Source organism: Ambystoma mexicanum, chromosome 8, assembly GCF_040938575.1.
Source record: "Ambystoma mexicanum isolate Mex_15411 chromosome 8, UKY_AmexF1_1, whole genome shotgun sequence".
In the NCBI taxonomy this organism is placed as follows: Eukaryota; Metazoa; Chordata; class Amphibia; order Caudata; family Ambystomatidae; genus Ambystoma; species Ambystoma mexicanum.
Genome location: NC_090929.1, coordinates 972,294,234 through 972,317,011, shown reverse-complemented (window position 1 = coordinate 972,317,011; position 22,778 = coordinate 972,294,234). Strand labels below are relative to the sequence as shown.

Below are 22,778 nucleotides of genomic sequence, written 5' to 3'. Positions count from 1 at the left end.
CTTTTACTGCATATTAGTTTGTGCCTAAAGTCAAAATAGTTTTTCAGCACTCTGTAGGCCATCCGCTTTTAGCGATTTTTGGGTTCACAGTCAAAACTCATAGATTTTCCATTTTCATAACCCTCCTTGTGATAGATATCGAGGAGGAGAGGAACATAACCTGCATTGCATGTGGCAAATCAATCCGTGGAATAAACACCTATGTGTATTATTTCCTTACAGAAGAAGTTGTGAATTCTAATGTTAAAAGTCTATGACTTTTCTAAAAGTTTGAAGCAAGCCTTACCACATAGTACTTGTAGTAGTGTTAGGAGTTGTTATCCTGGGGGGCGAGTATACAAGGGAAGGGATTTCTAGATGTATTCCTGGCAGGTTAGTGCACCAGGAAGAAGATATTGAAGTACAGCTGTGTGGTTGAAGGTTGTGAAGGAACGAAAGTGGGAAGGCCACTAATGTGTTTGATGAAACGTGGAAAAAATCATCCTGACATAGTTTGTTGATGATGATTTGTGAAAGTGTTTGTTCCTCAAAGTGTTACTTTTCCAGGAGGAGAAGCGAAGTTGAAATATTAACTATAAGTGTAAAGACAAAGGGCCTCATTACAAGTTTACCAGTCCGGAAACAAGGGTGCCGGTAAGCTCACCGGCACCCTTGTTTCCTGACCAGTAAACTACGTGTTTGACTGCTGTGGCCGCTGTGCCACGGCAGGCAGACTGTACACGGAAGCGGCGGCATCGTTAACAATGGTGCCAGCGTTTCAGAGTCCCCACTCCCATAAAGTCATCTTGGACTCTATGGGAATGGGGACTTTAAGTTTACCGGCGCCTGACTTCCCGGGCAGCTGGACTTGTAATCTCCCGGTGGCACCGGAAAGTCAGGCATCAGTAATATTTTACGAGTCCAGTGGCAACCCACTGCTAGCACCGGCAGGGTTACATCTGCACTCGTAATGAGGCCCAAAGACTTATTCGTTTTGTGGAAACTTTGCCATAGGCCAAGTGGCAGACTTTTGGAGTGAGAAGAACTTAGTATTGTATTCAGAGCAGCTCTTGGCTACTAAAAGGAGCTTTCTTATTTCAAACTTTTAAATAGAAAATGCTGGCTTAAACCTTGGGAAAGGGATCCAACTCTGCCTACAAGGATAACTGGTTATAAGGTTTATGTTTAAGCATAACTGTTATTTTGTTAAACCTGAATTGCCATATCATAACTTCATGAGTTTGATGAATGTATAAGTGTGAGGGACAGATTCCTTTTGTTAGTGTTTTTCTTTAGATGGATAGGCAGGGAAATCTGCTTTATGTTGGGGATAGTGAGTTGATAAAATGGCTAATTGTGAAACCTTTCTGAAGTTGCCGGCTTCACATTTCTGACCCCTCACACATTGCTCACGATTCAGAACATTGCATCAAGGTTTTGGCGTTTGGCTCAACTGAAAAAGTTGGTTTTATTAAAGACCTTGTGAGCAAATTGCTTTCTCGTTAAAAGATGACCAGGTATGAAAATGATGGGAGTTATTTAGCTTCTTTCGACTCCCCAGACCAATTGGAGCATAGGCACTTACCTATCTCTCGAACTCTAATGTCTCTGTTACCAAACACTGTATGTTTGGGAATGTGTGCAAAGGAGGATACATTTCACATGTAGGATAGTGGGCATTCAAATATAATGGAAACAAATTGAGAATTTGAATTTCATGCACAAATTAGATTTGTGGTGCGCTCTGTGCTAGTTCGTGAGAGGTACAGAGCTCTCGCGTTTACCATGCCCATGGTTGCAAAGGCCATCCAGCCCAGTTTTTGCTTGGAATTTCTGTACTTGTAGTTTTCCTGTCTTGATATGGGAAGGAAAAACGACAAGTGCCAGAATCTAAAGTGGAAAAACAAAGGACTGGATGCTCTTCTTGCACATGGCCACTGGAAACCTGAGAGGTCCACAGGTATCTCCTGCCTACTGGTTGATGCCCGATACCCACAAGTTGCTTTTAGCTCCTGTCCATTTCTTAATTTCGATCCCTGAGATTACAGTTCAGTGGTTACATTGTATTCTGGGGCTCATGGTCTACTATGTGTTTTTCGCATACTGATTAGATACAATCTTCATTTAACACACATTCCACAATTTTATGCACATCTTTAATATATTATGTTAAAATGATTGTGTCCTTTAATAGACTAGCATCCATTGTAATCTCATACATTTTGCTCCTGGGTTTAATAGCTTAATGAACCTGTACCATCTGTTTGTCTTTCTTCAGCTTCTTTTTTTTTGTGAGAAAGAAGACCGAAGTGCATCGTGTGCCAAGCAGTTTCTGTCTGCTATATTGGAGAAGTCTATTCCGACTCTGATGTTCTGTCATGTGCTCTGCAGCCTTCAAGAGTCATTCCCAAATGTGCAGCCACTTATGCAGGAGCTGGAGCAAATGGGTAAGGCCAACCAGTACTTTTAAAGATTGTATTGAAAGGAAAGGTTAATTTTGTAGGCTTTGAGGATATTGCAGCAGTCTGTAAGTGGCAGATGTATCCAATGGTCCCCACCTGGCTGCTATGTTGCCCTGTGTCGTGCGTGACAACTCTGTTTTCCTCATTGCATGATGGGATTTGATGGTCCATACTCAATTGAACTTCAAGTGTCAGTCTGCAATTGGAAAATCCAGGATTATTACGAGGTGTTACGTATCAACCAGGGTAACAAGGCAAGTATGGCTCAACTTGCCTTTGTAAGTAAATTCAAAAGTAATAACTCAAAGGAGGGAACTTACTAAGCACTAGATTACTAAAAAGGCTTATAAAATCTAATGCATGTGTCACTTTGATTTCACAATAAAGTGTAGTCCCAACTTCCAAATGGTTTGAATGATGGCTGAATGTGAAGGGAGTCAATATAGTTTAGTTGTAAATGAAGTTATTTTGAATATTGCCAAACATGTGTATAGTAATGTTTCTGGCAAACCAAATATTGGTTGATTTGTGTTCTCTTCAGTTTTATTCTCCAGTGTTAGGAATGATTTTCTAGTGTGCTGCTTTCCCTCCATAGACCTCAATGGGACACAAAAACTTGTTGCTGTTACCTGTAATCTGTTCTAATTTTTGGAGCAAAGTAGAGCCTTACTTCGCATGCTTGACTAAACTTATCTATTTTGAGGCCCCTGATCAGTCCCCATGACTTTACGTGCTTGAGACCTCTATACCCCATAGTAAAATTCTGTTTACTTTTCCCTTCACATATCACCTTAGTGTGAAGTGCAGTAGATATACTTTGTGTACGTAAAACAGGAGTTTCAACCTTTGGCTCTCCAGATGTTTTGGACTACGACTTCCATCAGCCTTATCCAGCATAGTCAGTGGTAAGATATCATGTTAGTTCTGTTAAAAACATCAGGAGAGTCTCAGGTTGCAGACCCCTGCTGTAGCTTTGCTGTGTTTAACTGTGTGGCTACTTGCATAATGTCTCCAGGAGGAGGGGGTGGTGGCAGCAGATACACACCTGCCGTTTTTATTTTGATTTATATAGTGCATTTTTGCGCGTAATGCTATATAGAGTACCATATACTCTAAAATGGCCATGCCACAAGAAATGTGCCTTTCCATTGGCCATCTTGTTGATTGGGCGTTTTCTTGGCTTTGCAGGGCTGAATTTGCTATATTTGGTAAGCCGTTAGGGGGGAAAGCTGCAGCTTTCCCATGCTAAGCGGCAGTGTATTTATGGCTGGATGTCGGGCTGGAACTGTCTGTTCCCAATCCACATCCATTCCAAATGGCAGTTGCAGGTATGCTTTCCACCTGCAGGCCCACTAGTGCTCCATACGCACTGCGCTTCCGACCTTCATGCCTGGTACCTCCGACATCTGCTTACATCCCTTATTCTCTCCAACCTTTACCGGACCATCATTCTAGAAACATAAAGAAGCGCCTTCAAGTGGTATGATGGGCATGGGCCCTGCTTCGTTTTTTTCACCCATGTGGGCAGTTTCGCACTTGCTTCACGTTTTTTTCCCTTTGCACTACTTCCACTGGAACTGTTAGGAGCGCATGTGCTTTGCTCCAAATCTCTCCTTTCTGCCCATCTGCTGTGTACACTTGTCCATATACTAGCATCTGCGGTGGTTCCCAGCATCCTGGCATTCCTAATATCTCCCTTGGTCCTGTCTTGGGGTACTGTAACTCCTTCTGTGTCCCTACCACTGTTTCTCCCTTTTGCAGGCCTTCGGTGACATATTTGGTCTTGTCTGTACTCCAGTAATTGGCCATCATTTCTTGAGTCGTGATGTAACCATCTTCATACCGGAAAGTCTTTATGGACATCCATGTCTTCTGTTATTAAAACGCTTTGAGACTTATGGGTGTGTAGCGCTGTATAAGAAATACATTATTATTTTTCATCTTAGTGTGACCCGTCTTCCTTGGAACCGTCCTCTTGTGGTGCAGAGTGATAAACGCATGAGGCATTGTGCTCTGGCCTTTAGAATTTCAGTTGCTACAAATGTCTTGGATGAACTCCTGGCATAGGGGTCGAGAGAACAGACGTAACTGCTCTTTCCTGTGATTTCCTTCCCTACCTTGGCCATGTGTTTATACCACGTTATCGGAAATACAGGCTGAATCAGTTGGATAAGAATTTACATGGCTGAACTCTACGTCTGCACTGTGCCCAAGTCTCTCTACTTCCTTAGCAGTGCTTATCGCCTGGCCAGATATGGCTTCCGTGAATTTTTATTATTATTTATACCATGCCAAAGCCCATGGGCATCAGGGCGCAAAACATACGACATATAGGCTTTTAGGATCTGATGACGGGTTTACTCAAACAGAGTTCTTTTCAGGCTTTTCCTGAAGACCTCATAGTTTGCTTCTGTTCGCATTGGTATGGAGAGTTTATTCCAGATTTTTGCAGCAGCAGTTTAATTTGTATTCTATGTTGGTAGTTTTTATTCTCCAGCATGGGGTCTGGCATGGATTCACATGCTGATGAATATTCCCTGTCGTCAGGCTGGGAATCCTCGGTAAAATAAACAGTTTCAGTTTTGTTTCCAAACTGTCTTTCTCCTATAAACCAATCACTGAGCTCTGGGTCATTCTGCCCCCAGCCAATGACTGCCCTCTACCTAAGCCCCTCTTCTGGCAGCCATCTTCTGATTTTGACCACTCATTCAAGTGTTGGGAGTCCTCGTGCTTCGCTCTTCGAGTGTTTTGCTGCGTGTTCGGCTTTTTGAGAGTTAAACTCTATTTTTCAGTCAATCGAGCCATTGTGCTCCATCGATCAGCTTTCCGACTAACGGTGATCAGTTTTTCGGCTTGTTCAGAGCCCCTCAACGGCTGTTTTTCGTCGAGTGTTGTTCTTGTAGGCTTCACACCGTGTGGATCAGGTCAGACGAGAAGGACAACGGCACTTCCTCTTCAAGCTTTGCTCTGACTGCAGTTGGTGAATGTGTACATGGCCGACGAGCATTCCCAGTGCTTGTACTGCTTGCACCCGACTCATAAGGTGGAGGATTGGAGATTTGTCAAGGCTTCTCGAAGCGCACGTTGAAGGATTGACACCAGCGGCTGGAAGCGTGCCTCTACCCCAGTTGCACTCGGGGGCATGCCTCTCCTGGGTCTGGCAAACCTGAGCGGACGTTTAAGTCCTTTGAGGGCGTCCCACCAGTGGGGGAAGGCCAAGTCCGCTTCCGTCGGGGTCACCGCTGCTGCGGATGCCTTGACCGTCGGGGCGCGATCGTCCTCTCCATCAGCATCGATCTCCAGCCACCACTCTGGATCGTCGTCCAAGAGGAAGTCCACTACCCCAAGGAAGTTTAGAGAGAATCTGGAGAAGGCCAAGCAGGAGAAGGCCAGGCAGGGTGCGGTGTCCGACCCGCCCCGCGACGGAGAAGGCCAAGGTAGACAATCGGTCTGACAAGGCCCAGCAGGAGAAGGCCAAAATGGACAAGGGAAACAGCCTCTCAGTGAAGGCCCAAGTGCACAATGCGACAGACGTCCTGCCTCGAGGTGGTGGTGGCTTTGCCTTTGAAGGCTGTAGGGGCAAACCCACAGGGTACCCCGACGACGGCCAGGGTGTCTCTTCCTCCCAGGAGGGAGGCTTCGAGCAAGCCAACTGAGAAAACCCAGGAGAAGAGGATGCCCGACCTCAGCCCGAGACCGACCCCTCTGGACTCGACGAAAGCGGGGGTGGCGTTGAAGGCCTCCAAGGTGTGGACATTTATTCGGCTGATGAGGATGAGAGAACGTCTGTCCACACTACCCAGGAGGGCAATGACGATGAGGGAAATGCTGAAGACTCACCCCATGACCGGGGCAGCGATGACTGGGTAACCGTCGATGGAGGAGACAAAGGGCCCCAGGACGACGAGGTCCCGGACCCCAGCACTCCTACACCCCAGATACCGCCTCGAGACCTTTCACTGGACATCTTCTCAACACTACACACGCTGGTGTTTAAGATACAGAGGAGGATGACAGTGACACCTCCGTCTGCTCCTCCCGCGGCACCAGTACCGGCCACCCCGTTGCCACCGGGGGAACTGCCAGCCAAGAAGAGGAGGAGGGATCCTACGCCTCCATACCACCCATTGCCCCCTCTCCACTGCCCCTCTCCGACAGCAGTCCTTTCGTTCCTCAGGAGGGAAGTCTATCCGCTCTTCGAAGGGTTCTGGGGTGGGGGCTCATCTTTTTACCATCTGCCCTCCCGTTCCTCGACCCACGAAGCCAACAGGGGTCGCTCCAAGGCCTTCAGGGGCAGACATCCTCGTTGTCAGGGATCACAAGGCGGCCCGTCGACCTCCAAGCAAGATTGAACCGGGCAGGACGTCGGGCCCCCACCGTGCACCCCGGTGAGATGCCGACTGGCGTACGACGCCATGTGGGAGTCCATCTCCACCGACAGATTGGGTGCTGGACGCTCTCTCCCACGGACACACCTTAGAATATCAAACAAAGTGTCAGCGAATACCACCGGTGGCCCGGCAGGAAAACCACATCCCTCAACTTCTGCTGGAAGTTCGGGCCATTTTCCTGAAAGGGGCGATATAGCTGGTTCCAAGGCGACTCGGGGGCTCCAGAGTATACTCAAGATACTTCCTTGTAAGAAAGAAGACTGGGGGCTGGAGGCCCATTCCCGACCTACGGCGACTCAACAAATAGATCAAGTCCCAGAAGTTCCGTATGGTCACTCTGCAGAATGTGCTCGGCCAGCTGGAGGAGGGGGAACTTTCTGTTGTTGCTTACTTCCACGTCCCCATACACAAATGGCACCCCAAGTTTCTGCGCTTTGTCATTCAGGGGAAGCATGATCAGTTCAACGCCCTACCATTCGGGCTGAAGTCGGCACCCAAAGTCTTCACCAAGTGCTTGTGCCAGTGGCAGCCCATCTGCGACTGCAAGGGATCCATGTTTACCCCTACCTGGATGACTGGAACATCCAGGCCAAGTCGAGGGACATTGCTGTCGAACACATTGAGCGGACTGTCCGTCTGCTGACGGATCTGGGTTTCTAGTCCTGCTTAACTCCATCGCAGGACGTACTGTACCTGGGATCCAAGCTCAACACAGTGTTGTGCCTGGCGTCACCGTAGGAGGAAAGGATATCGGCCATCCTGGGCAAGGTGCAACGGCTGTTGGCACTGAAGATCGCCGCGATGAGGACCATCAAGTCGCTGCTCGGCATGATGTTGTCCTGCATTTACCTGATTCGACTCTGCAAGTTACGGATGCAGCCTCTGCAGGAATTCCTGTAGGCCCATTGGGTCCAGGTGTCCGGAAGCTTCCAGGTCATGATCACGCTCGACGAGGAGTTCTGACGAGCGATCAGATGGTGGGGCGTATGCTCCAATATCGCCAGGGGCACAGATTTCCAGAGCCCTCTGTACCAGGAAACGTCACGACGGATGCGTCTCTGGAAGGCTGGGGAGCCCACACCATACGTCTCCATGCCAGAGGCCTTTGGCTGGCGGAAGAGAAGACGCTACACATAAACGTACTGGAACTACAGGTGGTGTTTTGGCCCTCAAGTTGTTTCTACCGTCCCTCAAGGGCAAAGTGGTGAGGGTCTTCACTTAGAAATGGGGCATTGGCATGGACTCTATTAAAAAGGATATTAAAATCAACAAGATTGAAGACAGCCGACCTATCTAGTAAAACGAGTAGCGATACATGACCAACATCCATAATTTCTGACATACTCGATTTAAGGTCCAGTAAGGCGAATTTGGTGCTGTGATTAGCTCCAAAACCGGACTGTCTGGAACCCAAAAGCTCGTATTCATCTAGATGAGGATGAGCCTGTAACTGTAGATTAACCAAACAATAAAGTTTTTTCTTAGAAAGGGAGCATTCATAATGGGGCTATAGCTTGTGGGAGAACTAGGATCAAGTGTGGAGTGATCCAAGCCGGTTTGATGCACACTAGGCAGAAGCAGACGTAAAAGAAGCATTGACAAATTTGGTAATCAAAGGGGACACAAGTCGATGCTCATGACTTAATCTTTTAAGGATACAGGTCTCCTGGACAATTAGTAGGCTTCAACATCTGTATCACTATCGATAGTCTCAGAGACCCCAGAAAATGTGGTATTATGGACCAAAGAAGCCACAGGGCGAAGGCCCAGGGAAAAGGCCACATCCAGAGCTCTCGTCTGCTCTGCTGCGAGAGAAGGATCAGCTGTGGGCCCGAGGATCCCCCCCCCACCAGCATCCGAAATAGCACTGGAGTGCATTCGCCCCAACAGCCGTGCATCTGCACCCACGGCACTTGCTGCAAACCACAAGGAGCTCGGCCTCTCCAAAATGGCCGCCTGCACTGCCATAGCAACCAACATCAACAGAGATGGCTGCCGCATCATCACCGCCGCGGCCCGAGCATCCAATAGGCCCATGGAGCCTGCCAGCCCCTCCCCTACTGCTTTAAAAGTAGGTGGAGGCCACCGACAGGCGAAGCCACAGGGCGAAGGCCCAGGGAAAAGGCCACATCCAGAGCTCTCGTCTACTCTGCTGCTCGAAGGTGTGGGTTCCAACTAAAGCTAAGACCCCCCCCCATTAATTGGTCCCTCGCACCGCTAACAAGCAGGTTATTACGTCTACGAGCCCGTACAGCAGTCCCGCACGCCCGCATGGCCCCCCTATCACACCTCTGCAGAAACAAACGCCTCTGCATGAGGATATCACTCCCCTCAGCCGCTCTGCATGTCCCAGCCATCCTCTGGTGGTCACCGTCCCTGTACTGCCATCCTGTATCCTCCTCCATGCACGCTACGCCAAGTAGGCATCAACCATACCCCCCTGCAGAACGCCGGTTATCAGCAACAACCCCCACTAAGGAACCCACTACCCCCATCTTGGCCAAAACTGTACCTGCTGCTGGCAAGACCACTGCCGCTGTATCCGCTAGTGCCACTTGCAATATGAACGCAAGGCACAACATGGCCTTATGTACTGCCACCACTGAATGCAACACGAGGCGTGGTGCATACACCAACCCACCTGTTATGTATGCCACAGCCACGGCCACTGCTGCTACAGTTACACCATCTGCTATGTGTGACCCACTTGATTTAGGTGCGCCCAGCACTGCCTCTGCTGCTGCCACTGATGCTATTGTTGAACCACTTGATATGTGCGCTCCCACCACTGCCAGCGAATTGACCCCCAGCAAACCATCAACACTCAAATGTGCCCTCATCAATGCAAGCTCCCTCCCGGCACACGCCTTAGATATCCACGACCTCCTCTGCAACTCCAACCTTGATCTACTATTTATTTGCGAAACATGGCTCCATGAAGCAGCAGGCCCAGCTCTAGCCATTGCCCTGCCCGATGGTTGCACAATTTTCAGGCAAGACCGCAATACACAAAAAGGGGGGGTTGCATTGATAGCTAAAGAGTCCATCCCCATCAGAAGGATCCAAGGAGACCCCTCGCACAGTTGTGACTACATGCTCGTCAAAATCAACCCCTCACCAAGCTGCACCATAACCGCCCACCTCACATACCGCCCACCAGGACCAGCGGGAGAATTCCAGGAAGCGCTCCTACACACCATCAGCAACAACCTCAAGAAAACCACCATGTCCATCCTCCTGGATGACATGAACCTCAGCCTCAATGACCCTTCAGACAGGAATGCCGCTTCGTTCAACAAAGCCCTCGCAACACTGGGATTCAAACAAGAAGTGCTAAAACCAACACACAACAAAGGCCGCATCCTGGATTGGATTGCCCAACACAACTGTCAGGTATCGACGCCCATCATCTCTCCCATTCCCTGGTCGGACCACTCCATTATCCACTTCAATATCAACTACTCCAGAACTACACCCACCGCTCACGAAGCTCTGTTGCCTGCCCCTACCAGGAGCGCCAAGCAACTAACCAAGGAAAAACTCCTTCCCCACCTCTTGGTTCCCGAACTCAAACACCCTTTCTCCAACAACCCTTACACTCTCGAGCATCCTACAACACCATTATTACCAAGGCCATAGACACCATTGCTCCCTTGGCACACAGGAAAGCTAAACTCACTCGGGATCTCCTGAAAATACGCTCACAAAAACGATTGGCTCTCACAGCCTGGCAAACTAACCCCAATGACACCACCAGACAAGCGTTTAAAGACATCGCCAGACTATACAAATCCGCCATCATTGCTGCCAAAGCCAACTCCTTCAATTCCAGGATCGCCAACGCTAAATCAGGATCCAGGGAAATCTTCACAATCTTCAGAGAATTGGAGTCCCCAACTCCCCCCTCAAACCCCGTGAATAAAGACAAAGAATGGTGTAACGACATCCAAGAAGCCATGCTCAACAAACTGAATACTCTTCAAGACAAAATCATCAGTCACCAAAAAGCCCTATCGCAACAACTATCCAACCTACACCAGAACACCGCCCCAGCCAGAATCCCAGCCTTCTCGTTCCAGGAGATGACAGAAGAGGAAGTCCTAACCATATTCAACTCCATCAAACCCTCCAATTGCAAAGATGACTCGTGTCCAGCCCAGCTCATCAAGGACAGCGCCCCCTCACTGGTACCATTCTTCACAGCCTTCATCAACGCCTCGTTCAAATCCAACCAAGTGCCATCCTGCCTCAAAGAAGCCTGGGTCCGCCCATTATTGAAAAAACCTTCACTAGACCCCAAGGTACCAGGAAACTATAGGCCCATCACAATAGTTCCCTTCCTTCTCAAGATCCTGGATAAAGCTGCATACATCCAAGTTCAGAACTACCTAGAAGCTCATCACATACTTGGTCTCCGGCAATCTGGCTTCTGCCTAAACCATGGCACAGAAACAGCACTACTGGACCTTAAGAACCAAATCGATGACCTAAGAGACGTGGGCAAACCAGCTCTCCTACTTCTACTCGACCTCTCGGCGGCATTTGACCTGGTCAATCATGACACCCTCTGCCACCACCTCTCTACAGCGGGCAACTTCTCAGCAGAAGCCACCGCCTGGATAGCATCCTTTCTTGGGGGCAGAGAAATGAAAGTCTTCTCAGACACAGCTTGCGCCCAGCCACATTTAATTGAATGTGGTGTGTCCCGCAGGGGTCCTGCATATCTCCCACACTGTACAACCTTTTCACAAGGTCATTATTCAAATGCCTCGATGCAATGGGCATCACCTACACCAACTATGCGGACGACACTTAAGTCCTCATCCCTCTCACCGGAGACTACGAAGCCGACCAAAAAACCCTCCTCTCAATTTACTCCACCATCCAAACCTGGATGGCTGAAAACTGGCTCTGCCTCAACAGCGAAAAAACAGAGCTACTCATCATCGGACACCAACCACAATCAATAAAATGGGGCCCCAATATGACTCCTTCATCGACAATTGCCGCATCTGTCTCCAAAGCAGTCAAAACCCTTGGAGTCTACCTGGACTCAAACCTCACCATGGACAGACTGTTCAACGCAATCTCTTCAGCAGCAGCCTACCACTCAAAACTTATCACTGCTACAAGGCCCTTCCTTTCACAGGAAAACTCCCTCACCATTGCAAGAGCTATCATAGGCTCCCGCCTAGACTGCTGCAATGCACTCCTACTAGGCACTTCAGCCAAAAACATTAAAAAACTTCAAACGGTGCAGAGCAATGCCCTCTGAGCAGCCACGGGAATCTCAAAAAGAGACCACATCTCAGCCACCAGAAAATCCGTCCACTGGCTTCCGGTCAAGAAACGGATCCTTTTCAAATCACTGGCACTCACCCACAAATGTCGACACGACACAGCACCGCGCTACCATGCTCAGATTCTCTGGTCCCCCCTCTAACAGACCAACCAGATCTAGCCACACTAACCGTCTAGCAATTCCAAAAAGCATCAGAACCAGAGCAGGTGGCGCTAGCTTCCCAGTCCTCGCCGCCACCAACTGGAACCTATTACCCGCCGAGATCAGAGTCATCCAATCCCACCTGGGCTTCAGGAAAGCAATAAAAACTATGCTGTTTGTATAAACCCCATTTGGGCCCGGTCAACTGTATAACATCTGTAAAGGCAAAACTTCCTTTTTCCCAGGCTAGGGGTAGATACGATCTCGCTGTAACACCCTCGATCTACCCCTCCCTGCACTGCAACTAAGTAATTTTCTTGCAACAGCGCCCCCATGCCTCTGGGCTGTGTGGCGCTTTACAAATGTAAAAATAAATAAATAAATAAGAGGGGCAGGATGGCACACAGGCTCAGGTAAACAGGACTGTTTAAGAGAAATGACAGCTTTGAGGGATGAAACCATATTATTACACCAGTTTTATTCCCCAACAATAGATTCTTCAGGATTAATATTTGGCTTCTCAAGCTCTCGGAGTACTTTAAATAATTATTTAGAATTGGTACCCAGAGAACTAATGCACAAGTCAAAATGTTCCTTTTTATCCTCAATAATCGGAGTCTTGTGGCTGACTACTGCAAGATAACACTCTTTATCAGCAGAAAGCGAAGACTCTAGCCAGCATCTATATGCTTTATTTTCTTGAGCAGGCAGGTTGTGTAGACTTTGATTAAACCAGCACTGTAAGTTTCTGATTTAAGAGTTACATACTTCAAGGGCGCAATTCTGTTGAGGGCCAATGATAAGCCATGGTAAAAATGATCCTTAAGAACATCCAGGGAAGAGCAGCAAGCTAACACATAATCAGGGGGCTCCATGAATGCAGCGAAAGAGATTGATGTCACCATCTGTAAACTGCGTTTTTCCACTAGAACTCGTGGATAAACATGCTGCTGTAACTGAGGAGCAGGAAGAGTAAAAAGTATAACGGACCATTGACACAAAAAAATTCCGGCCAACCCACAGACATGCAGAGGCTACACAGCCAGTTAGTCTAGGATGTGACCATTCTTATGTATTCAACTAGAAATAACGTGCTCAAATCCAAGATCTCCAAGGGCAATACTAACAGAGGTATCTAGACAATTTTGTGTGGCATGGAAACATAAATTCAAATCACCCACAGTGACCATGTCAGAAGTTGGTTTCACAAAGGAGTGAAGCATCGTTCTCCAAAAGTAGGTATTTTGTGTGGAGATCTATAAAGTAGAGTCTATAGGAAGTGCAGGGATTTTGCTTGTCCTGCACATTCAAGAACCTAACTAAACTGATACTCACTAACAAAAAGGTGTAAACGTTTGCTTTTTTATTCGTGTATGGCTCACCAAAAGCATGATTTTAAAAAAAATGAATGTTTTGGAGGTGAAGGATTTATTGCAACATTTCCCTTTTTTTTATACTTCTTTGTGATTTTTGTTTTCAGGATTGCTGACTGCAGGAGATGGTGAAATGGAAAACATCAGAAAGTGGAAGGTTAACAATGAGTATGAGGTTGAGGCTTTGGACAAAAAAGAATCTAACCCAGAGCTTGTGGAAATGGCTAAAGATGAAGCTTTGTCTGTCGAGGAAAACAGTCTTCCTGTCAAGAAAGAAGGAAAGAGGCTTGCTATTAGGGCTAAAAAAAATTACATATGTAAATACTGTAACAAGATCTTCCATTTTCGCTGTCGCCTAGAAGTGCATATAAAGCGCTGTAGGATGGCGCTTGAAAAGCCAGTACAGTGCCAGGACTGCAATGAGGTCAAAGCATCTAAAAAGGAGCTTGAGCGGCACAGGCAGGAATCTCACAGTTACCCTAATAGTGATCGGACAGCTAGAGGGAGAAGGAAGCGTTTGCTGGTTACCTGTGACATATGTGGGAAACAGTTTGCCCATCCATCAGGTACGTAAATATAACATTAGTAAAATAGGTTAAGCTTTTGCTGTTGATGAAATATTTCCTATGCAGATTCAAGTGGAGTCTTTCTCTGAAACCCTTTTGAAATGGGATTTTATTTTTTGTTTTATTTGCCCTTCCATAGCTGATGCTCTGTTTTGGACAAACAAAGCAGTGTGAATAAAAACAGTGTTCACCATCATATAAGGTGAGTCACTCACTTTGGTATCCAGAAATGCGAGTATTAGTTTGATTTTTCATGTTTTGCCAAATCTCATTCACCTATGAGTCCCCCAGCACTTTTTGCTGCACTTCTGGATTTGTTGGTCCATCTACTGAGTGATTTTTCTCTGAGAATTCTTTCCTCCAAGTGTTTATGGTATCTGTAACTTTCTATTGCAGCGCACAATACTTTCGAAGGGATTGTGTCCTCTGACATATTCCTTATCTTGATAGATCATCTCCAGCTTGCTGGCCTCGGAAAACATTTTTCAGTAGAGGGCGCTGCGCGTCGACGTCCCTCGAGCCAATGTCCCTCGACATCCTCCGTATCGGTGCCGACGTCATCATGCATATAAATAGACTTGCGCAGCGTCCGTTGCTCAGTTCTGTTTTTCCACGCTTCTTGGGCCTCGGAATCGCGTTGCTCAGTTCGTTAGTCAGATATATTCTTCATTATTCCTCGAGAATACCAACTCTTACTCGATGGCTTCCTCATCCGAACCGACGACTCCACGGACCGGCTTCAAAAAATGTCAAGACTGTGGAAAGAAATGTCGTTGACAGATCCTCACAGGATCTGTTTGTGGTGCCTGGGATCGGAGCACCAATGTTCGGAGTGCGAGGACTGCATGTCTATGACGGCGAAAGCCTTGAAGGCGCTTAAGGGGAAGCTTGAGAGAGGTAAGACGGTTAAAACTCCTTCGAAAGTTTCCTCGGCAGAGTCGAGACATTCGTCTCCTCGCCGACACAGGAAACATTCTCGTTCTAGGTCTCGAAGCAGTTCCCACCACTCTTTGAGATCCAAGCATTCGAGTAAGAGACGTCGAAGATCCCCTTCCTCGTCTTCTTCTGTTTCCCCGGAAAGAGTCACCTGCCCCACAAAACATAGCTCTCAGGCTGAGTGGGAGGAATTCCGTAAAAGGATGCTTAGCGTCTTCGACCCACTCGAAGACAGCTGAGGGTGATACCCTGGGTGAAAGACCCAAAAAATTGAAACGCCGCGAGTCGTTGCACCCAGCGAAAGAAACTACTCGAGAGCGTCACAAACCCTCGAGCAAAGGCACTGTGCCATCGACGCCATCGTCAAAAGTCCCTTCGACGCATACATCTGCGTCATCGACGCCATTATCGAAGGGCTCATCGACGCATAGGTTGATCGAATTGATGCCGTCTTCGACGCCGAAAAAGAACAAACCCACGGCCGTCACTACCTCACAGCCAGTGGTCATACCCAGGGCCTCGAACACGACTTTGAGAATGTCATCGACAACCTCGAGTAGGATTCCAATCCTCTCAAGCTCTTCGAGCCCTCTTCGATCTTCTTGATGCCTTTTTCAGTGTTTTCGAAGCCTTTAATGTCCACGTCGTCGACGTTTTCTCAACCAATTATGACAAATTTGGCTCCTTCTGCTCTGGAAATGGGATTTAAGCCATTTCCAAGGTCTGGTCATTTCAGACCTTTGTCTTCAATTCATGAAGAAGGGGAGGATTCGGATCACGAAAGACCCTTTGGGTTGCAGAGAACTACAACACCTGAACCAGAGGAATTTACCTCTGAGGAAAATAGGTTAAAGGACCTTCAAGAATCCTTACATGAGGCAAGTGGGTTAGATACTTTCCCAGAAATAGAATTTGCCAAACCAGACCCAGGGGAACATGCCGAGACCCCTTACAGAATTTTATTGGCAAGGATTATAGAATTCATGGGTTGGTCTACACCTTCACCTGCATTCCAACAGGATGACATTACAGACATTTTAGTTAACGGCCCAGAGGAGGATCCTGTGGTTCCATTTCATGCTGCATTACAAAGAAAGATATTGGCTAACTTGGAAACTCCTGAGGTTATCCCGGCTGTTAACAAGAAGTTATCAGCCAAATATAGGGTATCTGCTACTGACCCTGAATTTTTGTCTTAACATCCAACTCCAGAGAGTCTGGTTGTTCAAGCAGCAACTGCATCAGGCAGTAGATCGGCATACCCTACTGTTCCACCGGACAGGGATGACAAAAGATATGACTCTATGGCTAAGAAAGTCTTTTCTGCATGTAGCATGGCATTGAAATCTATTAACGCTACTTGTATGCTCGCAAGGTTCAGCCACACATTTTGGGCGTGTGCTTTATCAGCGGCTGACTGCCTCCCAGAGGGAGAAGAAAGGGAAGCGTTTCTAAACATCATTAAGGATGGTAAAGACGCAATGTGCGAATCTCTTCAAACTGGCATTGATTCTGCTGACCGTATCAGTAGGGCCATGGCAGCAAGTACTACAACCCGCAGATTTGCGTGGTTGCGAAAGTCTGGGTTTGCTTCAGATGTACAAGCCAGACTTTTAAATATGCCCTTTGACGGCTCTTCTTTGTTTGGTAAGAAGGCAGATGACGGTCTAGAAAAGTTAGACATCCAAAGCAGCAGCAAAATCCCTGGGAGCTGCAATCCGTCAAACGCCGTATCGTCCCTCAGGAACCTCTTGGAGAGGTAAGTCCTTTGCCTTTTCCGAATGCGGAATAAAAACCAGAGGACAGTCGGTTTAAAGAGGTCAAAAAAGATTCACCCGAGGTGGACAGGGTAAAATACAAAAGCCGTAGCAGCAGCAGGTGCCTCTTTACCCTCGGCATCTGCATCAGCCGCCTCTAAATCACTCTGAGGACTCTCCTCACAAGACACCAGTAGGGGACAGGCTAGCTCAAAATCTGACGGAATGGCAGGCTATTACGTCAGATGCTTGGGCATTGGAGACAGTTGCCCAAGGTTACTGCCTGCCTTTTCTACGCATTCCTCAGTCATCCACCGGGGAACAGCTCTCTGAAAGTTCCAGATCCGCTCCTCTTGAAGGAAATTGTAGACGTGCTGGAGAAAGGTGCCATAGAACCGGTACCTGTAGCGGAGAGGAACAAGGGCTGGCACTCCCCCTACTTCCTAATACCGAAGAAGGACGGAGGACTGAGACCTATCTTGGACTTACGAGAATTGAACAAGTTCCTCAGGAAGGACAAGTTCAAGATGGTAACTCTCTCTCAGATCCTCCAGGCCCTCCAGCTCCAGGACTGGCTGGTATCTCTGGACCTTCAGGATGCTTATTTCCATGTGCCAATCCATCTCAAACACAGGAAATACCTGAGGTTCGCAATTGGCGGCTCTCATTATCAATTCCGAGTTCTGCCATTTGGGCTGACCTCCTCCCCGAGGGTCTTCACCAAGCTAATGTCGGTAGTGGCTGCAAGTCTAAGGAGGGACGGGATTCACGTCTACCCCTACCTGGACGATTGGCTGATCAGAGCTGTATCTCCGGAACAAGCTCAGATCCAGCTAGATTATGTCTGCCACTTCCTTCACAAACTGGGCTTCTCCCTCAATTTAAAGAAGTCACAGATGATACCATCACAGAGACTCCAGTTCATTGGAGCGGTCCTGGACACTTCCCTGGGAAAAGCCTCGCCATCAGAGGTGAGGGTTCAAGATATTCTGCAGATGGTCACCAAGTTTCAAAATGCCCAACGTCTCCCAGCCTTCGACTTTTTGAGGTTGCTAGGCCTCATGGCATCCTGCATCTTCCTTGTGCCAGAGGCTCGCCTGAGAATGAGATCTCTTCAGTGGGCACTAAGAACTCAGTGGTCGCAATTCTCAGGGAGAATGACCGATCTCCTTCAGGTTCCGGACAAGGTGGCTCAAGACCTTCAGTGATGGGCCTGTCAGGAGAACATTTTGAAAGGAGAACTGTTTTGGCAACCATGGCCGGAGATCATAGTAGTCACAGATGCCTCACTCAGAGGGTGGGGAGCCCATGCCAACGACTTGACCATCAGCGGTCGTTGGTCTCCATCGGAGTCCAGACTACATATCAACCTGTTAGAGCTGAGTCAATCAGACTAGCGCTGAAGGCTTTTCTGCCATCTGTACAGGGGAAAAATGTCCTGATAATGACGGACAACACAGTGGCCATTCACTACCTCAACAAAGGAGGAGGCGTAGGATCACTGCCTCTGTGCAGAGAGGCGATGCAGCTCTGGTTTTGGCCAATCCAAGAAGGAATCTCTCTATCGGCAGTTCACTTAGCCGGAGAGAAAAACTTGACGGCGGACGCACTGAGCAGGCAGAGTACAGTCTCCCACGAGTGGGAACTAGCTCAGGAAGTCCTTCAACAGATCTTCATCCTTTGGGGAACCCCTCAAGTGGATCAGTTCGCCACCAGCATCAACAGGAAGTGCGATCAGTTTTGTTCAAGGGAATTTCCCCCGAGAGGGGCTCTAGGGGATGCCTTCGTAGTGGACTGGGAGTTTCCACTTCTGTACGCGTTTCCTCCAGTCCCTGTCATTCCTCAAATGATCAGGAGGTTGAGAAGGTTCCGGAAAGCCATGATCCTAATGGCCCCGGACTGGGCCAGGAGAACATGGTACCCGAACCTTCTGGACATGTCCATCTGCCCTCCAATTCTTCTTCCACTCAAGGAGAATCTTCTCTCGCAGAAGGGAGTTCAGATTCTCCATCCAGACATCAGAACCCTCAGCCTTCACGCTTGGTATCTGAAAGGTTGAGCTACGAGGATGGGACCTCCCAGGTGACGTCATGGAGGTGTTGCTTTCGGCCAGAATGCCAGCAACAAAGGCTTTATACCGCTGCCATTGGAACACATTTTGCAGCTGGTATATAGAAAAGAATATCGATCCCTTTTCATGTGGTACACCAACAGTGTTATCTTTTCTACTCTATTTGGCAAATTCGGGCCTTGAGGTTGGCACTATCAAGGGCTATCTCGCAGCGCTATTGATCTTCAAGCGCACTGCAGAGGAACCATCGTATTTCAAGTTACCCTTAGTAATACCATTACTGATGGGATTAACCAATGTCTATCCTCCAAGACCATTCCAAGTTCCCTTATGGGACTTAAATTTAGTCCTAAATTTCCTGATGGGTACTCCTTTTGAACCACTCCACTCTTGTTCGCTAAGATTTCTCACCCTTAAAACTGTCTTATTAGTGGCATTGACATCTGCTAGGAAGGTGAGCGAATTACAAACTCTTTCTTGTAAACCCCCTTATATAATTTTTCATAAAGACAAAGTTGTCCTACAAGTGAAGCCTAATTTCCTCCCAAAGGTGGTTTCTGAATTCCACATCACTCAAATTACCTTACCTTCATTCTATCCCCCTCCCCATCCGGGGAAAGAGGAAATAAGGCTACATAGGCTGGACCCAAGGCGGGCTTTGAGCTTTTACATCAGCAGACTTGCTAGGATTAGGCAAGCAGACCAACTGTTCGTAGGTTACTCAGGGCACACATTGGGATTATCGATAACAAAACAGACCATTTCCAGATGGATTATTTTGGCCATTCTGGAATGTTACAAACTGGCAGGGAAAGAGCCTCCTCAAAATCTTTGGGCTCATTCAACCAGGGGTATCGCAGCCTCTTCGGCCCTCCAAAGAGGGGTACCGATTCGAGACATATGTGCGGCTGCCACATGGTCGTCTGCACATACCTTCACAAAATTTTACAACCTGTATTCCTCTTCTAGCCAAGAGACTAGATTTGGCAAAGCTGTGTTGCACTCTGTTCATTATTGAAGGGAAACATGACAATTTTACTTCCACCTCCAGTTACACGCCACTGCTATGGGAGCTATCAAGATAAGGAATACGTCGGAGGACACAATCCCTTCGAAGAACAAGTTACTGCTTACCTGGTAACGTTCTTTCGATGGGATGTTCCTCCGACGTATTCCTTATCGCCCCTCCCATCCATCCCCTCAGTAAAACTTCCCTTGTGGTTACAGTTTACGCTCCTTCAGGGTCAATAACCAATTCATGTAAAGCAACTGTTTAATGTCAAAATAGAACTGAGCAACGGAAGCTGCGCGAGTCTATTTATACGCATGATGACGTCGGCGCCGATACGGAGGCTGTCGAGGGACATCGGCTCGAGGGACGTCGACACGCAGCACCCTCTACTGAAATTTTCTTTCCGAGGCCAGCGAGCTGGAGATGATCTATCAAGATAAGGAATACGTCGGAGGAACATCCCATCGAAAGAACGTTACCAGGTAAGAAGTAACTTGTTCTTCTGTACCGTCTTACTGAGGAGCCCTTTGGGTTTCCCTTTGCATTTTATTTTCCTTGTGGCTGGGACATATGTTTCCAAGGATAGGGGGATATTTTGTATCCATCTTACCTTTCATTTTGAGAGAGCAGTACACCCCAGGGGTCCTGAGGGGTTACATTGTTATCCTCCTTCTCTGTGCTCCTGTAACATTTCTGTTACAGTGGCAAGCATACCTGAATGGCTAGTGGCAGTGGATGTGTTCTACTGACCTTTGTGTATTTTCTCCTTCCCTGGCTGTACTCACAGCTGGGGTAATGCACAGATGACCATTGATCCAAAATGGTGGCTGTATTCTTTTTTTGCCATTTCTTGTGTGCTTGTACTTTCTTGGTCCTTCTGCTGTGCAGGGTGGGGGAGGTCCTTTGAGTTTGGTCTTCGGGAATCCTTTGTAAAGCCCGCTGAGGCTCCTGTGTCTGTGAAGACAGGATGCAGGGGAGGAGTCTGAAATGTCTGATCTTTTGTCTTCTGGGATGCCTGTCTGGAACCAGTTCCAACTGGGAGGATGGCTGTCCTGAAAGGACTGCCACCCCCAAGGCTATGTGTGCCTGTTTTGCTGAATGGCTGGGTTTGTGGATAAAAGGCTGGATCCTGAAGACAAGCTGACCACTTGTACAGAAGAACCGATGAGGAGGACGAGGGGAGATGTCCACAGCCACGTCCAGAGGACCGGAGAGATCTGCTGTGTAACTGATGCTGCCCAACCCCCTCCTTCCATGCATCAGGGGAGGTCCGAAGAGGACGACTCCCTCCTTTGCCTGGTGGGACCAATCAGCTTTAAGGGGACCTGCAAAACAAGCCATCCCATAATGAGCTGCAACCTTCCTGGGCTGCAAACCGCCAATACCCTGGGACCTCCGACCCATTTGCAGTGCATCATCTCCCTGCAAATGAATCCTCCAGAAACTTTGGTGACTCCTGCTCGACCTCCAGAAGCAAGATTTCCCCTCCTCAAAGTCCCCCCAACAGAGTGTTGGAACCAAGCTATTGAGGAATCGACCGAGCGGTAACCGCTCTTCTTTGGTGTCTTGTGGAGTAGAAGGAACACAGACCCCTTACACCATCTCTCTTCTGTTCATGCTGACTATAAGGCTACCTCACGGCAGAAAAAACACAACCAGAGGTACCTCGACGCGTGGGGGATTTTGGGTACACTGCATGTCACGTTGGAGATAGTGGCAGTTACGCCCATGTCGACGTCCCCTTTCAATCTTCGAAAGAAAGATGCAATACTCTGCGATTACCACTAGATGTCGGACTATATGCACAGCATGTGAATCTAAGCAGATACAATCATCAGAAATGCTATTATCCCTAGTAGCCATTGCTGGAAGTTCACTGGCGGTAGCGGCCCTGTAGTTATGGTTAAATTGCTCAACTCGGAGTACTTTTTGGGCAGCTAACAACTCACCCCCCCCCCCTGTGGACAACTTTGCAAAAAATATATGCCCCCCTCTGAACGATTTGTGTAGGGGGGGTCGGTTGTAGGGGGGGGGTCCCCAAATTTGTGGAAATCCCCATAGACTCAATGGAATATACATTTTGCTCACGCCTACAGCCCAAACTGCTGGACGGATTTTCACAAAATTTGCGGCAGGAGCGCCGACTTGGTCCCAAAAGTGTGCTTTTGTAAATTTGGTGTAAATCCGTCTTGTAGTTTTAAAAACGGCCAAAAGGTAGGTAAACAAATGTGATATGTGGGTCCGATCCGCAGACCTACTTCCCTATTCTGTCTGCGGACACAACCATGGACCAATCGGGGGACGCCGTTGGGTCCGCAGACATCAGACACTGATTGGATGGTGAAAAGCTTGAGGTGCGTCCGATTTTTTTGAAACGGTCGCCATGTTTGATCTGCGGGCAGCCGCCGGTGTCTGCAGATACCACGGTGGGGGGAAAAGTCTAGAAAACACATTTGAAGTTATTTGGTCGTCGAAAGAGGGGCTGTAAAGGGTGGGGAGTCGGAATAAAGAAAATATTGGGCTGTTTTTATAGGTAAAAAGAGGGCGTGCAGTTGCCGCGATAGTCCATGGAAATCGCAGTAGTCCGCCGCAACTCTGAACTAACAGTTTGGAAAAAATCATTTGGGTTTATTTGATTGCTGAAAGAGGGCGTGGAAAGGGTAGGCGAGAGGAATAAAGATGATATGGACCTATTTTTATAGGTGAAAAAAAGGGTTTGCAGATGCTGCAGAGTCTGCGGTCAATGTTGGTGTCATGCAGACATTATTTCAATTGCAGGGGGTTCAGG

At 47.9% G+C, this 22,778-nt stretch overlaps 1 protein-coding gene across 2 annotated transcripts in view; it reads left to right on the top strand.

Moving 5' to 3' along the window:
- ZBTB40 (zinc finger and BTB domain containing 40) overlaps window positions 1–22,778 on the top strand; it is a 948,694-nt gene that overhangs the window by 415,427 nt on the left and 510,489 nt on the right. For both annotated transcript variants that reach the window (XM_069610881.1, XM_069610880.1), the window contains exons 8-9: window positions 2,258–2,426; window positions 13,756–14,214. In XM_069610881.1, coding sequence (XP_069466982.1) covers window positions 2,258–2,426; window positions 13,756–14,214 — 628 coding nt within the window. The remainder of the gene's footprint in view (window positions 1–2,257; window positions 2,427–13,755; window positions 14,215–22,778) is intronic.